The sequence below is a fragment of the Melospiza melodia genome, chromosome 12, assembly GCF_035770615.1.
Source record: "Melospiza melodia melodia isolate bMelMel2 chromosome 12, bMelMel2.pri, whole genome shotgun sequence".
In the NCBI taxonomy this organism is placed as follows: Eukaryota; Metazoa; Chordata; class Aves; order Passeriformes; family Passerellidae; genus Melospiza; species Melospiza melodia.
Window position 1 is genome coordinate 9,319,604 of NC_086205.1, and position 15,722 is coordinate 9,335,325.

General features: G+C 38.8%; 1 protein-coding gene across 3 annotated transcripts in view; it reads right to left on the minus strand.

The window, feature by feature from the left end:
- STAG1 (STAG1 cohesin complex component) overlaps window positions 1-15,722 on the minus strand; it is a 150,779-nt gene that overhangs the window by 74,877 nt on the left and 60,180 nt on the right. For all 3 annotated transcript variants that reach the window (XM_063166706.1, XM_063166705.1, XM_063166704.1), the window contains one exon: window positions 9,732-9,828. In XM_063166706.1, coding sequence (XP_063022776.1) covers window positions 9,732-9,828 — 97 coding nt within the window. The remainder of the gene's footprint in view (window positions 1-9,731; window positions 9,829-15,722) is intronic.

Consider the following 15,722-nt stretch of genomic DNA (forward strand, 5'->3'; position numbering starts at 1 on the left):
TTAAGATGTCTGGAAGCCTTAGTATCTAGCTGCCTTCCTGTAACACACTCACATTTTTTAGTTTAACCAGAAGGCTGAGTTTACTATACAGTACCTGGTTTTTTGGGCATGATTACATTCTCATTCCTGTCAACACAGACTCTTAGCTATCAATTGCTTTCTGGTCCTTCCCCCATGAATTGTCCTTGAAGCTCACAACATAAACACCAAGGGGTGTTACACTGTGGATCACCTGCTTGATGAGAATATTCAAAAATGGAGTTAGATTGTAATTCTGGCCCTGTTCAGTGGTGTATTCTGGCTCCATCATTCTGCAGTAGGTTAAAGCACTGTGCTCATAGGGTGAAAGAAGAAAACTGCTATTTTAGCTCTTGAAGCAAAGCAAAACCACTGGGATGTATGCCTGCCTGCCCCTCTTTTCTCCTGCTTCCTAAGCTCCTCTGTGGACATGTGTCCTAAAAAGAACATATTCCTTTCCTGCAATTTTCAGAATCCCTAATTTCTTCCTTCCCCCATATACTTGGCTGCCTTTAAAGGCACAAGTTTACCTTTCCATCTTTCATTCCACAGTTACAGATGTTTCAGTTTCCTCTTCTCCTCCTTGCATTTTCCCTACAAATGAGACTTCATACACGTAATTAATTTTTATAGGTCTCTAGGGAGACCTTGTAGCACCTTCCAGTGCATAAAAGGGCTCTAAGAGAGCTGGAGAGGGACTTTGGACAAAAGCCTGGAGTGACAGGACAATGAGGGATGGCTTCCCACTGTCAGAGGGCAGGGTTTGATGGGATATTAGGAAGGAATTCCTCCCTGTGAGGGAGATGAGGCACTGGCATAGAGCAGCTGTGGCTGCTCCACCCCTGGAATTGCCCAAGTCCAGGCTGGATGGGGCTTGGAGCAACCTGGGATAGGAGAAAGTGTCCCTGCCCATGGTAGGGGGTGGAACAATAGGAGCTTTAAGGTCCCTTCTAACCCAAACCATTCTGGGATTCTGTGACATTTATATCTGGTTGCTGATATTACAGGTTCACAAGAGTAATAAAGAAATGCAGGGAGGACTGCCCACTTTCACAATCCCTGCCACCATAAACTGTTTGCATGAGATCGAAGTCTCCAACTCCCTAAGGGTTAAATGCACTTTTCATCACAGTGTGATGTCTCTCCCTGTTTCCACTCAGAAGGAACTGCAAGCTTTGCTCAGCACAGGCAGAAGAGAGCCCTTCCCAGGCTGAGGACTGCTCCCCTTCCCTAAAAACAGCCTGCTCTTCCCAAGGAAGTAGCCAGCTCTGAGCTCTATAAAGTGATTTTTACACACAGCACATAGTTGAAGAACAATCCTGCTGTTACAGGCTACCATGGAAACCAGAGGGGAAAAAAGGGCTGAATATTAAAATTTGAGAATGAGAATATCCATCACTGCTATTACACAAAATGGTTTGCAAATGCTTCTATTAATGGGTCTGGGCTGGAACCTTTCCTGTTTGTCACTTTTTCCTCTAAGTGCTACAAGTGGAGCTGAATAGAGGACAGAGAAAATATTCAAAAATCTTTACAGCTCAATTGTATTCACACACCACAAAAAGGAGGAAAAAAAGAAGTATCTGTTTGACAGAAGAGTAAGCAACTCCATACACAAACATCAACAATTAAACTCTAATCCATGGGTTTAGTTAGAAGGTGACAACAAATATACTAAAGAATGAAACATCAGAATAAGCTGTTGGTTTATTCTTATTAAAAATTCTTCCTATTTTTTGAGAATAAGCATATGACACCAGTAAGGCAAATTTCTGCATCTTTACATTAACAACAAACCTCCACTATTTGGTCCCAGCCCCACAAGTCTGCCATCTTCAGGGGAAAAAGGGGGGGGGAAAAGTGAAAAAGAGAAAAAATTACATTAATTAACAAATTTTGAGAACAAAGAGTAACTCAGCCTGGCTTTCTGCACCATTATCACTAAGATTAAATCCTTTCTAAATCAGATAAAAAATTTATGGCAGTTCAATCTCGTTCCTTTGTTTATCATTATCAGGACTTAAGATTCAATCTGGTATTGAAATACCCACAAGTGGTGCAGTGGTGGAATGTGAGCAGGACTGGATGTGCTTCAGAGTCCACTTCTTCCAATTTAGGATGTCTGTTCTTTGAAACCCAAGCTTTTTGGGTTTTTTTTTCCTTATATCCAGCTACTCCTGAATGCCTGCAGATTAACAGAATATTTGCTTTGGTCTAACCACTTTCTTTGTGCCAGAGAATATCACTTTTCCATTAGGATACAGAGTCTTTCTTATCATCCCCATCTTCTTCTCTTCAGAAATAATTACTGCAGTGTATCAGTCCCACACTTAATCAAATAAGTCTATGGCTTCATTAATGCAGAGAGAGAACTGTAATTACAGTGTTTGCTGAGAGAAATATCTTTCTTGCAATTTAATTCCTACCCTTGGTCCGAAAAAACTCTGACTAAATCTTCAGCAGAATTTGCATGTTTGGAAAGGCCAGAGACATGAGTACTTTCCCAATTTGTAATCCAGTCAGAAAGGATCTAAGATCCAGTTGTATTTGGTTGCTTTTTATAATTAGTTCTTGTCTTGTCAGGAAGCACCTGTCATCTACAGTAAATCCAGCAATGTATCTGACACACAGCTAGCAAACTCATACACTGACATAATTCGTTCACTACTCTGAGAATAATACTGCAAAAATAAATCAGACTAAGGCTTTTACTCCTCTGCTTAGTACAGAGGGTGTTCCTCCTGCAATAAATTTGTATAATACAGAAAAAAAAAACATAAATAAAAAGGAAATGACACAGATCTGGCTAGTAAGGCAGCAACTACCCAGAGTTATTAACACCAAGAGATATTTACTGCTCTTCTCTTGAAAAGCTGCAGCATTAAAAGCATGGCCTAACTGAGAGACTCCTCAAGTTTCACCTCTGTAGTCATGTGAGCAGCCCTATTTTCCAGATCAATATGGTTGTAATTAAATTAATATAGTGGAAAACAAGCAATAGTATTTGAACTCCTTGCATAATTTTTCTCCAATAAGCAGTGCCAAAAATAATTTTACAAGCTCTGAGTTTACTTAGTAGTGCACAGGGGCAGAACACAGACTTTGTTCCAAGCTTACAAGGAGTGCTTTCATTTTCAGCAGAGATTTGAACTTATTATACAGAACTAGCAATGCAGTATTCATTTCATAGCTAATTTGTCTTTCCTTACATTATAGATTCGCTCTAAAATATTCTAGTACCATGAGTTCTGTCAATTAATTCAATAAATTTATTTTAAAATATTTAAAATTTATATTGATTCATACCCATAGATTAGTTAATAGCTGATTTTAAGCCAGCTCCTTTTTGCGCTGCTGTTGTACATGCAATGTGAATAGTTTGATATATTCAGGTAGCAAATAATAAAGAAAAACATGTTTGGTTTAAATTGCTGTTGCTCCTGCTACCAATTCGTAGAGGGAAACCTTGGACTGCAGTCAGAACACAGCACAGCAGGTATTTCATTCAGATTTTCAAACAACAAACCAGTGTGCCCTTCCTTCATGTCTCCTGCACAAAAAGTAAACTTCTCTGGCTTTTTCCCACTTGTTTTTGAAAGTAGTGGGATACATCTTTTGGGAAAAAAATGCCATTAATTCGCAGGTGGCTATAAAATGTATTGCACTACTTCAACACTTTTTTTACACTTGCACATGTTTGTTTTTTTTTTATTTTTCAACCCTTCTCATCCCCAGAAGACAGGAACAAGCAGAGTTTAAAAAATTTAAAAAGAAATTACCATTACTTTCCTTATAGCTAAAGAATCTTTGAATAGCTAAAGAAGAAAAAGAAATAGTAAGGAAGTAAGTACATGAGATGACAAGTACAAATACATTCAGCAGCAAAGAAATAGTAAAAACCTTTTTGATTTAAAACTATACACACAACAAAACCAAAGCTTTAATTTCCAGAATGTCAACAGATATTAACTATTTGTACTTCTTCACAAAAAATTGATTTTGACACAACCATATTAATTGTCAAGTGTCTGATATGAAGTTTTTAACCCTACCTAGAGCCATTTAAAGAACTAATGAATCATTTAATGTATGCCTAGCAATCTGATTTACCTTCCACTCAAGCCACTTGCATCCTACTTTTAGTTTGAATTTTGTAAGCTTTCACTTCAAGATAAACACACTGTAAAAATTACCTCAAGGCTCAGAACCAAGAAGTACAAAGTTCAGCTCCTGTTTATCTACACCACACATGAAATTAAGATCAAGCCATTTCCACCCTAGAGTCTTATCTTCCCATTTTTAATGTGGTTAACAGCATGCTTTTAACTGCTTTATAGTTATTGGGGTACATTTATTTCTTTATACTATGCATACAAAATATTTTAGGAATTCTTGCCATTGCTATGACTTAAATCCTACACAAATAAGTAACAATTTTTCAAAATGTATATTAGTTCTTACTTTGTAACATTCTCCCCTATATTCACACACTGAAAGGGATTTCATTGAAGAAACTGTGAGAAAACAGACTTTATACACTTAATAAAAACACAAGCTCCAAAGCAATGAATTGCAGTATTTTCTAATTTGGTCACAATACAAAATATTTAAGATACCAATTTCTTAATAATAACTCAATGACTCAAGAGGTAAAGCTTTTTAGCACATGCCAAGGTCAGCCAGATTTCTCACTCTGGGCAGTTCCTTGCAAAAGGCCCATATGCAGGGAATTAGGATTTACCAAAGTCTTCTTTGTAGTCCATAACATCCACCTGTACAGAACAACTATTCCATCGATCACAAAACAAAACCATGGACAGCTCATTTTTTTGGACCATTTCTCTAATTACCATGTTAGATCCCCTTATTAAAATATTATTAATCAGAGTAAATAACACTATTTCCTGGCTAATTTGCTTCTGGAATTCTTTCAAACAGCAAAGTAAGCGCTTGCTTGTTCACTGCTTTTGCCAGACTATACAATGGCTACTCTATGCTGCTTTTTCCTGATTTTAGCCTTCAATTTCCTTTGACAAAGCAGAAATCTATTAGTTTGCCCTTAATTAAGCTCACAGAACATTAATAAAAACCAAAATGAGCAAGGTAACTCGGAACTCCTGCACTTAGTGGCAGGGTTTGTGCCATTCAATCAGAATTTGACAGAGGATCTAGAACAGGTGAGAAACAAGCAGGCACTCAAGGATGAAGCAGGAAGATAATGTGGAACCCCAAGTGTTTAATTCACAGGAAAAGTTGAACAAAGGAGTCTGGCTTTAAGTCCTGGGGAAAGAGTCAGACAGATCTCTGCTTACTCACAGCTGAGAAAAACCCAGCCTTAAGCAGCACCAGCAATCCAGGCCGACAGGTGACAGTTGGAGTATTTGCTCATCAATGACCACATCTGAAAACCTGCTTAAAAATGTACAGGTTTCTGGCTTACCCAGCATAAAACAGATGAGAGAAAAGGCTAATGATGGAGATGGATGAGATGGATGGGAGAGAAGGAATGGGAATAATTCCACTGTGCACTTGAAAGCAGTCAAGTAGTTTCCTCTTGAATTACGTGAGACCCTTTTCCCCTGCAAAAGAAAGCTTCTTTTCTCCCATGGACTCAGTGGCTGGTTTTCCTTCACAGCTCAAGAGGCTGTTTCAACCACTAATTGCTTCTGGTTAGGAAAAAAAATATTTATTCCACAAGCATGGCTCTCTGCCTTGAAAATGTGGAAAGGTCAGAGTGCTCGAGGAGCTTTCTGTTTGTTTTCTATCAATAACAGAAGGCACGAGCTGACAGCCATGCAGATACCCAAGTCAGCTCTAAATCCAGGGAGCTCCAGAAATGGAAACAGCCTGGTTGTCATAGCAGCAGAGCAGGATACCTGAGCTAATTACTCAGTCTGAGAGGCAGAGATAATTAGCCCTGATGCAGCATCACACTGACACAGTTATAATCCTTCTGGGACCTCTCGTACATATTGCTGATTAGACATTTCAGTTTGCTTGCAACCAGCTCACAGAGCTCAGCACTCAATGCTTTGCTTTATATAAACATTCAAAAGAAAAAGAGAAAAAAGGGGGAAACCAAAAATTTGTTCCTACAAAGAAAGCAATGGAAAAGAGCTCACAAAAATCCCCAGAAAACTCTGAACACTCAACTGTAACACTTCTGCAAGGGAGGAGGGTGCCTGAATCCACAATGCTGCACACCAAAGTATAACAATGGAGATGGAAATTTCAGTAGTGTGGATACACCTCCACCCCCAGTCCAGTGGCACTTAATTGAAAAAAGTGCTTTATCATTACAAGTTAATGTCATAAAGTTCCCTGTTACCTAATAATGAAAACTCTGAAATTTCACTCCTGCCTTAGAAATAAGTAAATACACCACCACCTGCTTTGCAGATTGTAAATCCCATGGAAAATAAACACCAACTACCAACAGACATACCTGTTTTATTTTCAAGGACTGCAAACAGCATTTTTGCTGTTTTTCCACAAAGAAGCAGTATTTTAACACTTACCTTTTCACCTTTCAAGGTAATATCTTATACAAGACCCTCCCTCTAGAAGAAGCAACACATTTTAAAAGGGTCAGAAACAAAAAGTGAATGAGTGAATGTATCAGTCGTTGTTAACGATTTTTCTTCAACAGAAATTTAACATAATATGATGGAAAAGACTACACAGATAAGCTGTGAAAGACAGGGACTCTTTTGTATTCTCAAAGGGAAAAAGCAAGCAAGATAAAGAAAAATTCTTTACATAATCATTTAACTTTTTTGTAATCAAAATTAGCAAAGGCAACATATGTACAGATTGAGCAGGCAAACGAGAGGAAGGATGACATGACAAGTGACCATGCAAATCTGCTTATTGAACTGAGATGTTTTGACAGTTCAATAGAAGAAACTTCTCATTTACACCAAATACCACTCTAAAAACACAAAGATTACTGGAGTCACACTAAAATCTAATCTCCTGCATTTTTAATGGACATACATTAAATAGACAATCAGAAGAGTTGACAAAGGACAGATATGCTTGAATATTTATTGAATGCATATTTATTGAATTTTAAATTGCACAGATCTTTTACATTCACCTGCAGAAGCCACTAATTTAACCATTGTTAGTACTAACAATTTACATAATACACCTGCTTCCTCATATTTACAAGAGATCACTTCTCACTTCAGCAACAGCTTCAAGCAAAGCTGGAAGACGCCAAAGGGTTCATTCAAGCATCTGTGCTGCCCAAGAGAATGGGACAAATACATAAAAATCAATGTTTCTCTAAATAGAGGGGTATTTTTTCAGGGTCAATGGTGTTGCTAAATGAAACAGTTCGGTGCTTCAATTTCTAATTAAAGCCAGTAAATGGACACACACACTTCCACCTGCTCAAAACTTCTGAAAGACACATCAAGCTAAATGTAATTTACATATATTTAGATATCAATTGATTCTAAGCACTATTGAATGGTAGATTTATAAACCCAGGATCACTATTTCCTGAGAAACTTCATCCCAAGTTAGCTGTCCTCCTCCCTTCAGTTAATGATCACAAATTTTGGTATATTATCAGTCTTCATTTAGATCCGACTTTGGGAAAGGAGGCTGGAGAATCCAAAACAATGTTAGTGGAGCAAACTGAAAAGAAGAAAATGAAGGAAGATAAAGCAATCATTGAGATTCACAAGGGGTGGTTATTTATGAGGAATAGAAATAAGGAAGAATGTCAACTAAGACTCTAAAGGGAAATAAGGATGTCATAACATATGATCATCCCATGAAAAAGAATCTTTGTCTCCCTCACAAAACACAGAACAACCCCCCTGTTTCTCATTTCCATTAAGGACAGCTTAGTATGCACTTTACCTTAAGTGGACTACCAATAAAATCCACTCTCTTCTGATAAGCTCTTATTTATTCTAGAAAACAAGTATATTACTGGAAACTGGAAAGAACTGCACTGTTTGCCAGGATATTAACCCCGTTCTACAGCTGTTACTGTAGCCACTGCAAAGATTCCAGCACAGAGATAAATCTCCCACACACACTATAGACTTAGGAGATAAAAAATTTTTGCTTCCTTCCTCCTACCATTGCTGTTTGGGAGCAGAAGGCACTGAAAGAAGCTCAGCAGAGATAGCCCTGGGATACAGAGCAGAGCAGTGAAAATGAAAAGTCACTATTGAAAGAAAAGCCAAGTAAGTCAATGACATCAGGCACTCGCAGTGCTGCTGCCTCCCAGCCAGTCACAGAGAGCTTTTCTGGGAAGCACTTGCTCCAGCAGCATATGGCTGACAGTGGGCATTCAGCCTGCATCACTCACCAACAAGGGCTTTAAAAAATAGGAGTCTGATCAGAGTGCTGCTTTCTCTAATGAGGAGCAAGAAAGGGAGAATAAATTAGAGAGCAGCAGAGGAATGAAGATATTTATGACATGCCTTTACCAAAAGCTTGCATCAACAATATAAACATATGGCCAAAGATGCCTTTGGTTTAATGCTGCCCAAATTCTTGTGGGGTTCCTTTTTTTTGTTTTTCTCATATATACACTTCAGGAGAGAGTTAAAAAAAAAAAAGGAAAAAGCACAGAGAATACTACTACTTTCACATAAGCTGCCAAACACAGCCGAAAAATATTTCATGGTCTCTGTCTGAACAGTGCAGACATTGACACTGGCTGGTAACCTAAGCTCTCACCTTCAGCCCTTTTAGAATGCTCCCAGAGCTTCAGTCTTTCCTGTCATCCACAAAACAACTTTATTTCCTTCAGCTTTGAAAAAGGGTTGCTGAAGCTGCTGATGGTTCCTATTTCTTTTCTCTGATGCTTTTAACTGCTCAAGACTTCACCTTATACCAAAGAAGGAAGAAAAAGGACTTCTATCCAGACTATTTGATGCTTAAAGGTGTGTTCCCACATCAGATACAAAAAGAAGAAAAATAATTTCTGAACTGTGGGTTATTTTCAACTCTATTCGAAGTAAATTCTAGGAAGCATCAGAAAACAGTAAATAATTTGGTTTTGGGCACTACAGAGGGACTAGAGCTCTCTCTTCAAGGCTGAGTTAACAGAAAAAAGGCAACACATGAAAAATTCATTATAAGGCACAGTGTGGCAACAGAATGCAGGAGTGGCTGACTGCTGCATGCCTGGTAATGGAGACTGCTTAAGTAGGGTATAAAAGGCAGGGCACTCGCTGCTGACGTGATAAAGGATCACAGAGGAACAAATAACACTGATGCTTCATCCACAGGAAATCTTTCTTGCTGTGAACTGAAGCCTGATTCCTTCCTCTTCAGTTAAAAAAAAAAAATCATTTTCCTAAAAAGAAAGGAAAAATATCAAAGTTAAGGTATAGCCACCTACTATTTTTTTCAATTTAAAAATTGGGAAGAAACAGAATGGGAAAATAAAGCTATGCCTACCTGGAGTACCAGATCTTTTGTCTCTTGCAGATGATGAGTAGAATGTCTCTGTGAGGATTTGTACACTTTAGCATCATGACAGCAAAGTGACAAAGAGAAAGGGCAGCCCTTGACAAACAAGCTTTAAATCAAGTAATTCTGGAATGCAGACAATATTTCTATACAAACCATGCACACAAGGAGCACCAATCCAAGAGTATTCCCCATCTTTAGAGCATTTGCATTAACACATGTTTGTAGGTCAGATTTATTCTATACAACTTGTTTCCCATGTTCTGTACCTCGACATCCTGAACACTGGATAAAGAAGTTGATTAAATCCAGAAGTGCTATGTCCCTGTCTTGTTTATATGATTCAATCCAGTCGTCCACCACAGACTGTCAAGAAAAAAAGAATACTTATCAGAGACTCTTAAAAAGTGTTTTATTAAAGGCAAATGACTTATTCTTTTCAGAATATAATTTTATAACTGAGCATTTATTTTGCATAATTATACATGGGTACAAATAGAAATATCTATGCACTTCCTCTCAAGGTAGAGACAGAACAAATATTGTTAGACAGCAGAATTATATGCATCATTTTCTGGTATTATATTGTATAAACACAAGTTGAAATTGAAATTACTGTAATTTCCCAAAACTACTTAGAGAATTTTTTCAGTGTTAAAATTGTGTTGAAAAAAAGCAAATATTGTTACTGCATTCCAAATGACCAACATATTCGCAGAAAACTGATGAATAGAAATCCTTTGGGATAAATACTGATTTTACATTGCATAGTGAATATCCCAGTCAGTCACTCAGGAACACTGTACATAGTTCAGGAAAACAAAATATTATGAGGAATACACAGTAAATAAAATAATACACAGAAGTTTGACTTAGGGTGTTTCTAAGCTACCTGGATCACAGGACAGGAAATTCAGTCAGTTCTCAACTGCCCTCAGAACTACAGTTAGCCAGGAGCAATTTTCATCATCTCTGATATTCCAAGCTCCTCAGCTACATCAACACTGTAGGTAAGGAATTGTGTATATGTAATGTAATCAAATATTATGCTTTACTTTTTTTATGAGGGAAAAGAAACTTTTCTGTTCCATACATGCAACAGCATTCATTAGGAAAAGCTTGATTATGTTTTCAGAGCACACCTTGCAAATAGATTAGTTTGTTCTGGACAGTTCAGGTATACAATGAATTTCTATAAAATTAAATTTAAAAAGCCACAGACACATACAAACACCCCACCATGCCCACACAACTGGCTTCTATCATGCTGGAAAGGTATCAATAGGAAAGACAAATTCCAAACAATTTGATCTCTTAGAAAAATCTGCCTTTTTCTTAATTAGCTGTAAGGAAGGATCTTGAAAAATCCCTCTGCAGTTTCCAGTTTATCCAAGTGCAAACTCCCCAGTCTACCCCTGGCAGGTGTGTGAGGAAAAGGATGCAGCAAAGCACCTGGGTATGTCCCAGAGACACAGGGAACTCTGAACTGAGCCAAAGCACTCCATGCTTAACACACATCACTGCACCCACCCTTGAGCCAGGAGCAGACCAGCAGTACTATCATGTTATCCAACAACCAGCATCAATTTCTAAACACCCAATTGGCCAGGAAACTCAGTTTTCACAGGTTTTGCCTCCCAAAACACACACACACACCCAGTAGGAGAAGCAATCTTAAAAAGGAGTCCATCTGCTACTTAGAAGAAATTAGAAAGCAAGTCTTGGCCTCTAATTAAGCTTCACACAAGTTGAGGAAGCAGCAGCACAAAACCAGTTATCTAGAATGTTATCTCACTGTTATCTCATCATGAATTCAGCCCTGTTCCTGGAAGTATCAATCATTTCAATCAATCAACAAAAATTCTCCAGGGCACAGAAACCAAATGTAGCCAAATGTAAAAAGTATTTACTACACCAAATATTGACAGAGCTTAATGACCAGGCTGTTGGTGTGCTACCAATTTACAAGATTTGTTTGAACAGCTCTATTACTGTAGATATCAGAACATGCAATTGCCAGAGCTACTTTTTACACTAAAGAAAATAGCAGCTGTGCAGGGCCAGGAAATAGCAGCTGTACAGGTTCACCTGCCCAACAGGGCTTACACATGCAGGGAAAAGCATAAGAAAAGGGCAAGAACACACTGATATTTCTGAGTTACTGTACCAGATCCTTAAGACCCCAGCAAATTTCTTCTCTCATGGATATATCTGTCTACACCAGCTTTATAGCTACATTATCTCACAGCAGTGTGTAAGGGCTAGTTATTCACTGCAAAATGAAAGAATAGTTGTGTTTTAAACTTGCCAATTGTTAGATCTATTTGATGTGACCCAATTCTTATGAAACAAGAAAAAACAAATTCCAGCCCCTTGTTTGCATTTTCCATGCTTCCATCTGGTCACCTCTTTCCAGGCAGAATAATCCTACCCTGAGCCATGTGGCTTGCCCAGAAATAATTCTGTATCTCTATTCTTGCCCACTCTTGTCACACATCTCCTGACAGTTTCTGAAGTCTACTATATTCTTCTTTGAGCCTGGGAAATCTCAGCTGTTTTCCCTGAGTGTTAATATCTATTTTCCCAGCATCTGTTCATTATCCACAGCTGAGTTTCACAGAAAACATTCCCTGTGGAAGTAAGGCTGGCCCAAGAAATTCCCTCCCACGTTCAGTCTTACTCCTATTTGTTGCTACAACACACTGCCCCTTCAGCCATGCCACTGCAGCTTCTCATGGGCTGTGCTATAAATACTGCCAATGAACCCATCTGGACTTAAAAAATGGGGAGCCAAGGAAAAAATGTGAAGGAATACCTTTAAATTTTGCTTCTGTTTCTTTTATAAAATTATTTAAATTATTTTTGCAGCACTGTCTCAAACTGCAGCATCAGTGCAGCTCCTCTCATTTCTATTTTTTATCTGTCATACAAAAAGAGTTGTGTAGGACATTGTGTCCTTGGGCACTGGGGGCCAACTCTGTCCTACCAGGGTGGCACTTGCACCTCAACCCAAAACCATCATGCAATTTACAGAGAAATAAAGACAAGTGGCTCATCTCCAGACCTGGGGACCTGACTTGAGGCAATGCAGTCTTCAGTGGCAGCAGTAGATAAGAAAAGCAGAAAATCAGAGCAAAGGTTCTCAGAGGGATAGCAGGCAGAGACTGTCCTGACCTCCCAGAGAAGTGAGAAAGCTGGGAGCAAAATCTGAATTTGTGGGTAGGGTTCCTTTGACCTAACTGGCATGCACAAGCTCTCAGTGCCTTGGCACTCCCCACTGTGTGTGACACACCCAGGCACAGTCAGTGTAACTCCCTGCTGTGAACAGGTACCTGTGGAGAGCTGGACAGGGTAATTGAGCTGTAAGTGTTGTGTTTACCCCAAGAGAGCCCCACTGACTGAGGGGCTGCAGGAAACAAGTCACACACAGGCACCTGACCTGCCAGCATCAGCACAGAACCACACAAACTGCATTCACTAAGCACTAAAAATCAGTGCCCCAGAGCCCCACACACTCAGCCCCTGTGCACACTTGGCATGCTGGCTGCCTCACTTTGTTCGAGATTACAGTTTAAGGCAACAGGAGATGATGAAGCCAGACTACATATGCTGCAACAGTTGGAACTTAATCAAACTGTTGACTTTTGATGTAACTGAAAAGAGCTATAAAAACTGAAAACACTAGATGAATAAATAAAAATGACACACATCACACCCAAAAGAGAGACCAAGTATCAACTGAACCAAGACAAAACAGCAGTAATGCAAATACCAGGAAAAAAGACTCAATACAAGCAAAAAAGGAATCAAACCACAGGCAGCAGTGTAGCAAATGGTGCAACATGCAAGCCTTGCCAGAAATGGAATTATTTTGCATAAATATGCATAGAGAGAAGGACTCCTATTAAAAACAAGAATTTCTAACCAACAGGCCCCAGGTAACAGCAAACCCTCTTTTTATGCATAATCCAAGAGCAAACTCAGGGAAATGGCCCACATTTGATCCCCTTGCTCAGAGACCTCCTTGCCCCTCCCTGTCACCTGTCCAAGCACAGACCATTAACACCTTGAAGGCACAAGAGGTGACAGGAGGGAAGGACCAGGTGGCCCTTTCAGAAAGGAGGCAGCTACAAGCAGGTTCCATCCTCCAGAACCCATCTCTACAAGTCTCCCTGCTTACTGCCACAAAACACCTAAGAAATAGGGCAGCAATAGATTGCATGAGCTGCTCCACTGGTACCCATCTGCTTCCAGATGTTTTTACCTACAGATGCAGTGGGGAGCATGGATTTACCATATGGAAATGGGCACTTACATGCTGTGCATGAAATACATGATAAATTCAGCACAGGACCTACAAGGACATGTGCTGCAGCCTGCCCAGGGGCAGCACATCCATGCTCTTGGGATTCACCAACTTCAAGGCACACACACAAGGAAAAGGCTCCCTTGGCAATGAGCTCAATTCCACAGACAAACCTCCAAATGACTCCAGTAACACCAACAGCCTTCCTCCACTCTCTGCTGTCAGGACACATCTGGACACATGCACACAGACACACACATGCACCACATCTCTGGGTCAGTCAACAAGTCCATACAGGTACATCACAAAAATAGCTCAACCATTTTTTTTAATTATGAAATTGCTTCTATTCTTATGAGAACTGAGTAAAAAATCAAGGTTTCCTGCAAATGGCAGATGATGTATGGTACAAATACAGAGTCTGTACAAAGATTTTCCAAAGCTTGCAGTGGTTTTCAAAAGAATCTCAGAGAAATGAACTCTTTGATGAGTCTGTTTTAAGAACTACCACAGAGCATAATTTGAAGAATATGCCAGGTAAGCAACTCCACAGAAATAAGAAGCCTAAATGAAGTCAAGCAAATAGCAGAATAAATGAGCCTGAGTAAATAATTTCAAGTCAATCAACCTGCAGAAATATTGACCTTCACATCTCAAAGTCTGCTAAAAGATAAACTAAAACATTTTATGGTACTGAGGAGGAACAGCAGCTTGGGGTCGCCAGTAAAAGCAAGTCAGAGGCAATGAATGAAATAATGAAGCTAGTGATCAAACTAGTGATCCTATTACCTCCTCTAGGCTCTGCAGCTATGAATCCATTTCATACTCCTCCTGTGTGAGAGAATTTAGGAGCATTAAGTGCTGGAGGAAGCAGAGGGACTGACTGCAGAGGACACCCTGCCAACTCATGTAAATTAGCACAGTCCCACTAAATATTAATGAAAGCTGATTTCAAAAAAAGCTATTTCACAATTTCAATTAAGTAACAATCTGGCAACAGTGCTACAAACAAAAGGGAAAACAAATGACACCATATTCAAAGTTCATGTTAAAATGGAAGACCTCAGTCGACTGTAAACCAAGGCAAATTGAGTATAAAGAACTTTAAATAATTTGCCATTGCATACAACTGATCATGGACATGCTTCATTTACAGTGAATATGAAAAAAAATTTACTCTAGAATGGGTGTGCAATGTGTTTACATCAAGGCAGGAAAAAATTCAAAAATCAAAGCTTACACTAAACTTCAGCAAAAAACCCAAAGTCACTCAAATGAAACTTTAAACTGATTAAAAAAGGAATGCACTGTGACATTAAATATTTCAATAACCTGTATAAAGAGCAACTCAAATAGAAAAGCAGAAAATACACTTTAACAGAGAGTGAGAAGAACTTAGTACACTAAAAATAAGGACCCAGGGGAAAAAAAAAAGCAAGTAGTGAGAGACTTAAAACACTCTGCATAAAAATTTTTAAGTGAATCTGTTCAGGTTGGGTTTTTTAAATAAAGAATGAAAGCATTTTAAGGATAAATTTTTGCAAATTGAAGAAATGACACAGATGGCTACTGGGGAGAAGGTAGTTCCTAATGCAGAAAGTACATGCAGTTTAGATTGGGCAGCACGCTCCAGGATGAGTGCCTGGCTGCATTCCAAACTGCAGGCACAAAGTCTAATATGCACCCGGTGAAAACCTAATCCAAGGATAATAAAAATGAACTGCAGCTTGAGGACATGCACTTTATTCTTTTTCTCTAAGGATCATAATTTTAAATTATGAAAGAGTTCATACTTTGCTAACAACTATCATGCACTTCCGGATAAGTCAAAATTATTTTCTTTTAAAAACCTCAAAATTTTACTTTAGATAAGAGTAAGCAAAGATGAGAATTTGTTTTCTGCAGTGTCTACCTATGTAACTTTTTAATTTCTGAACTACAGAGAGGAAAGGAA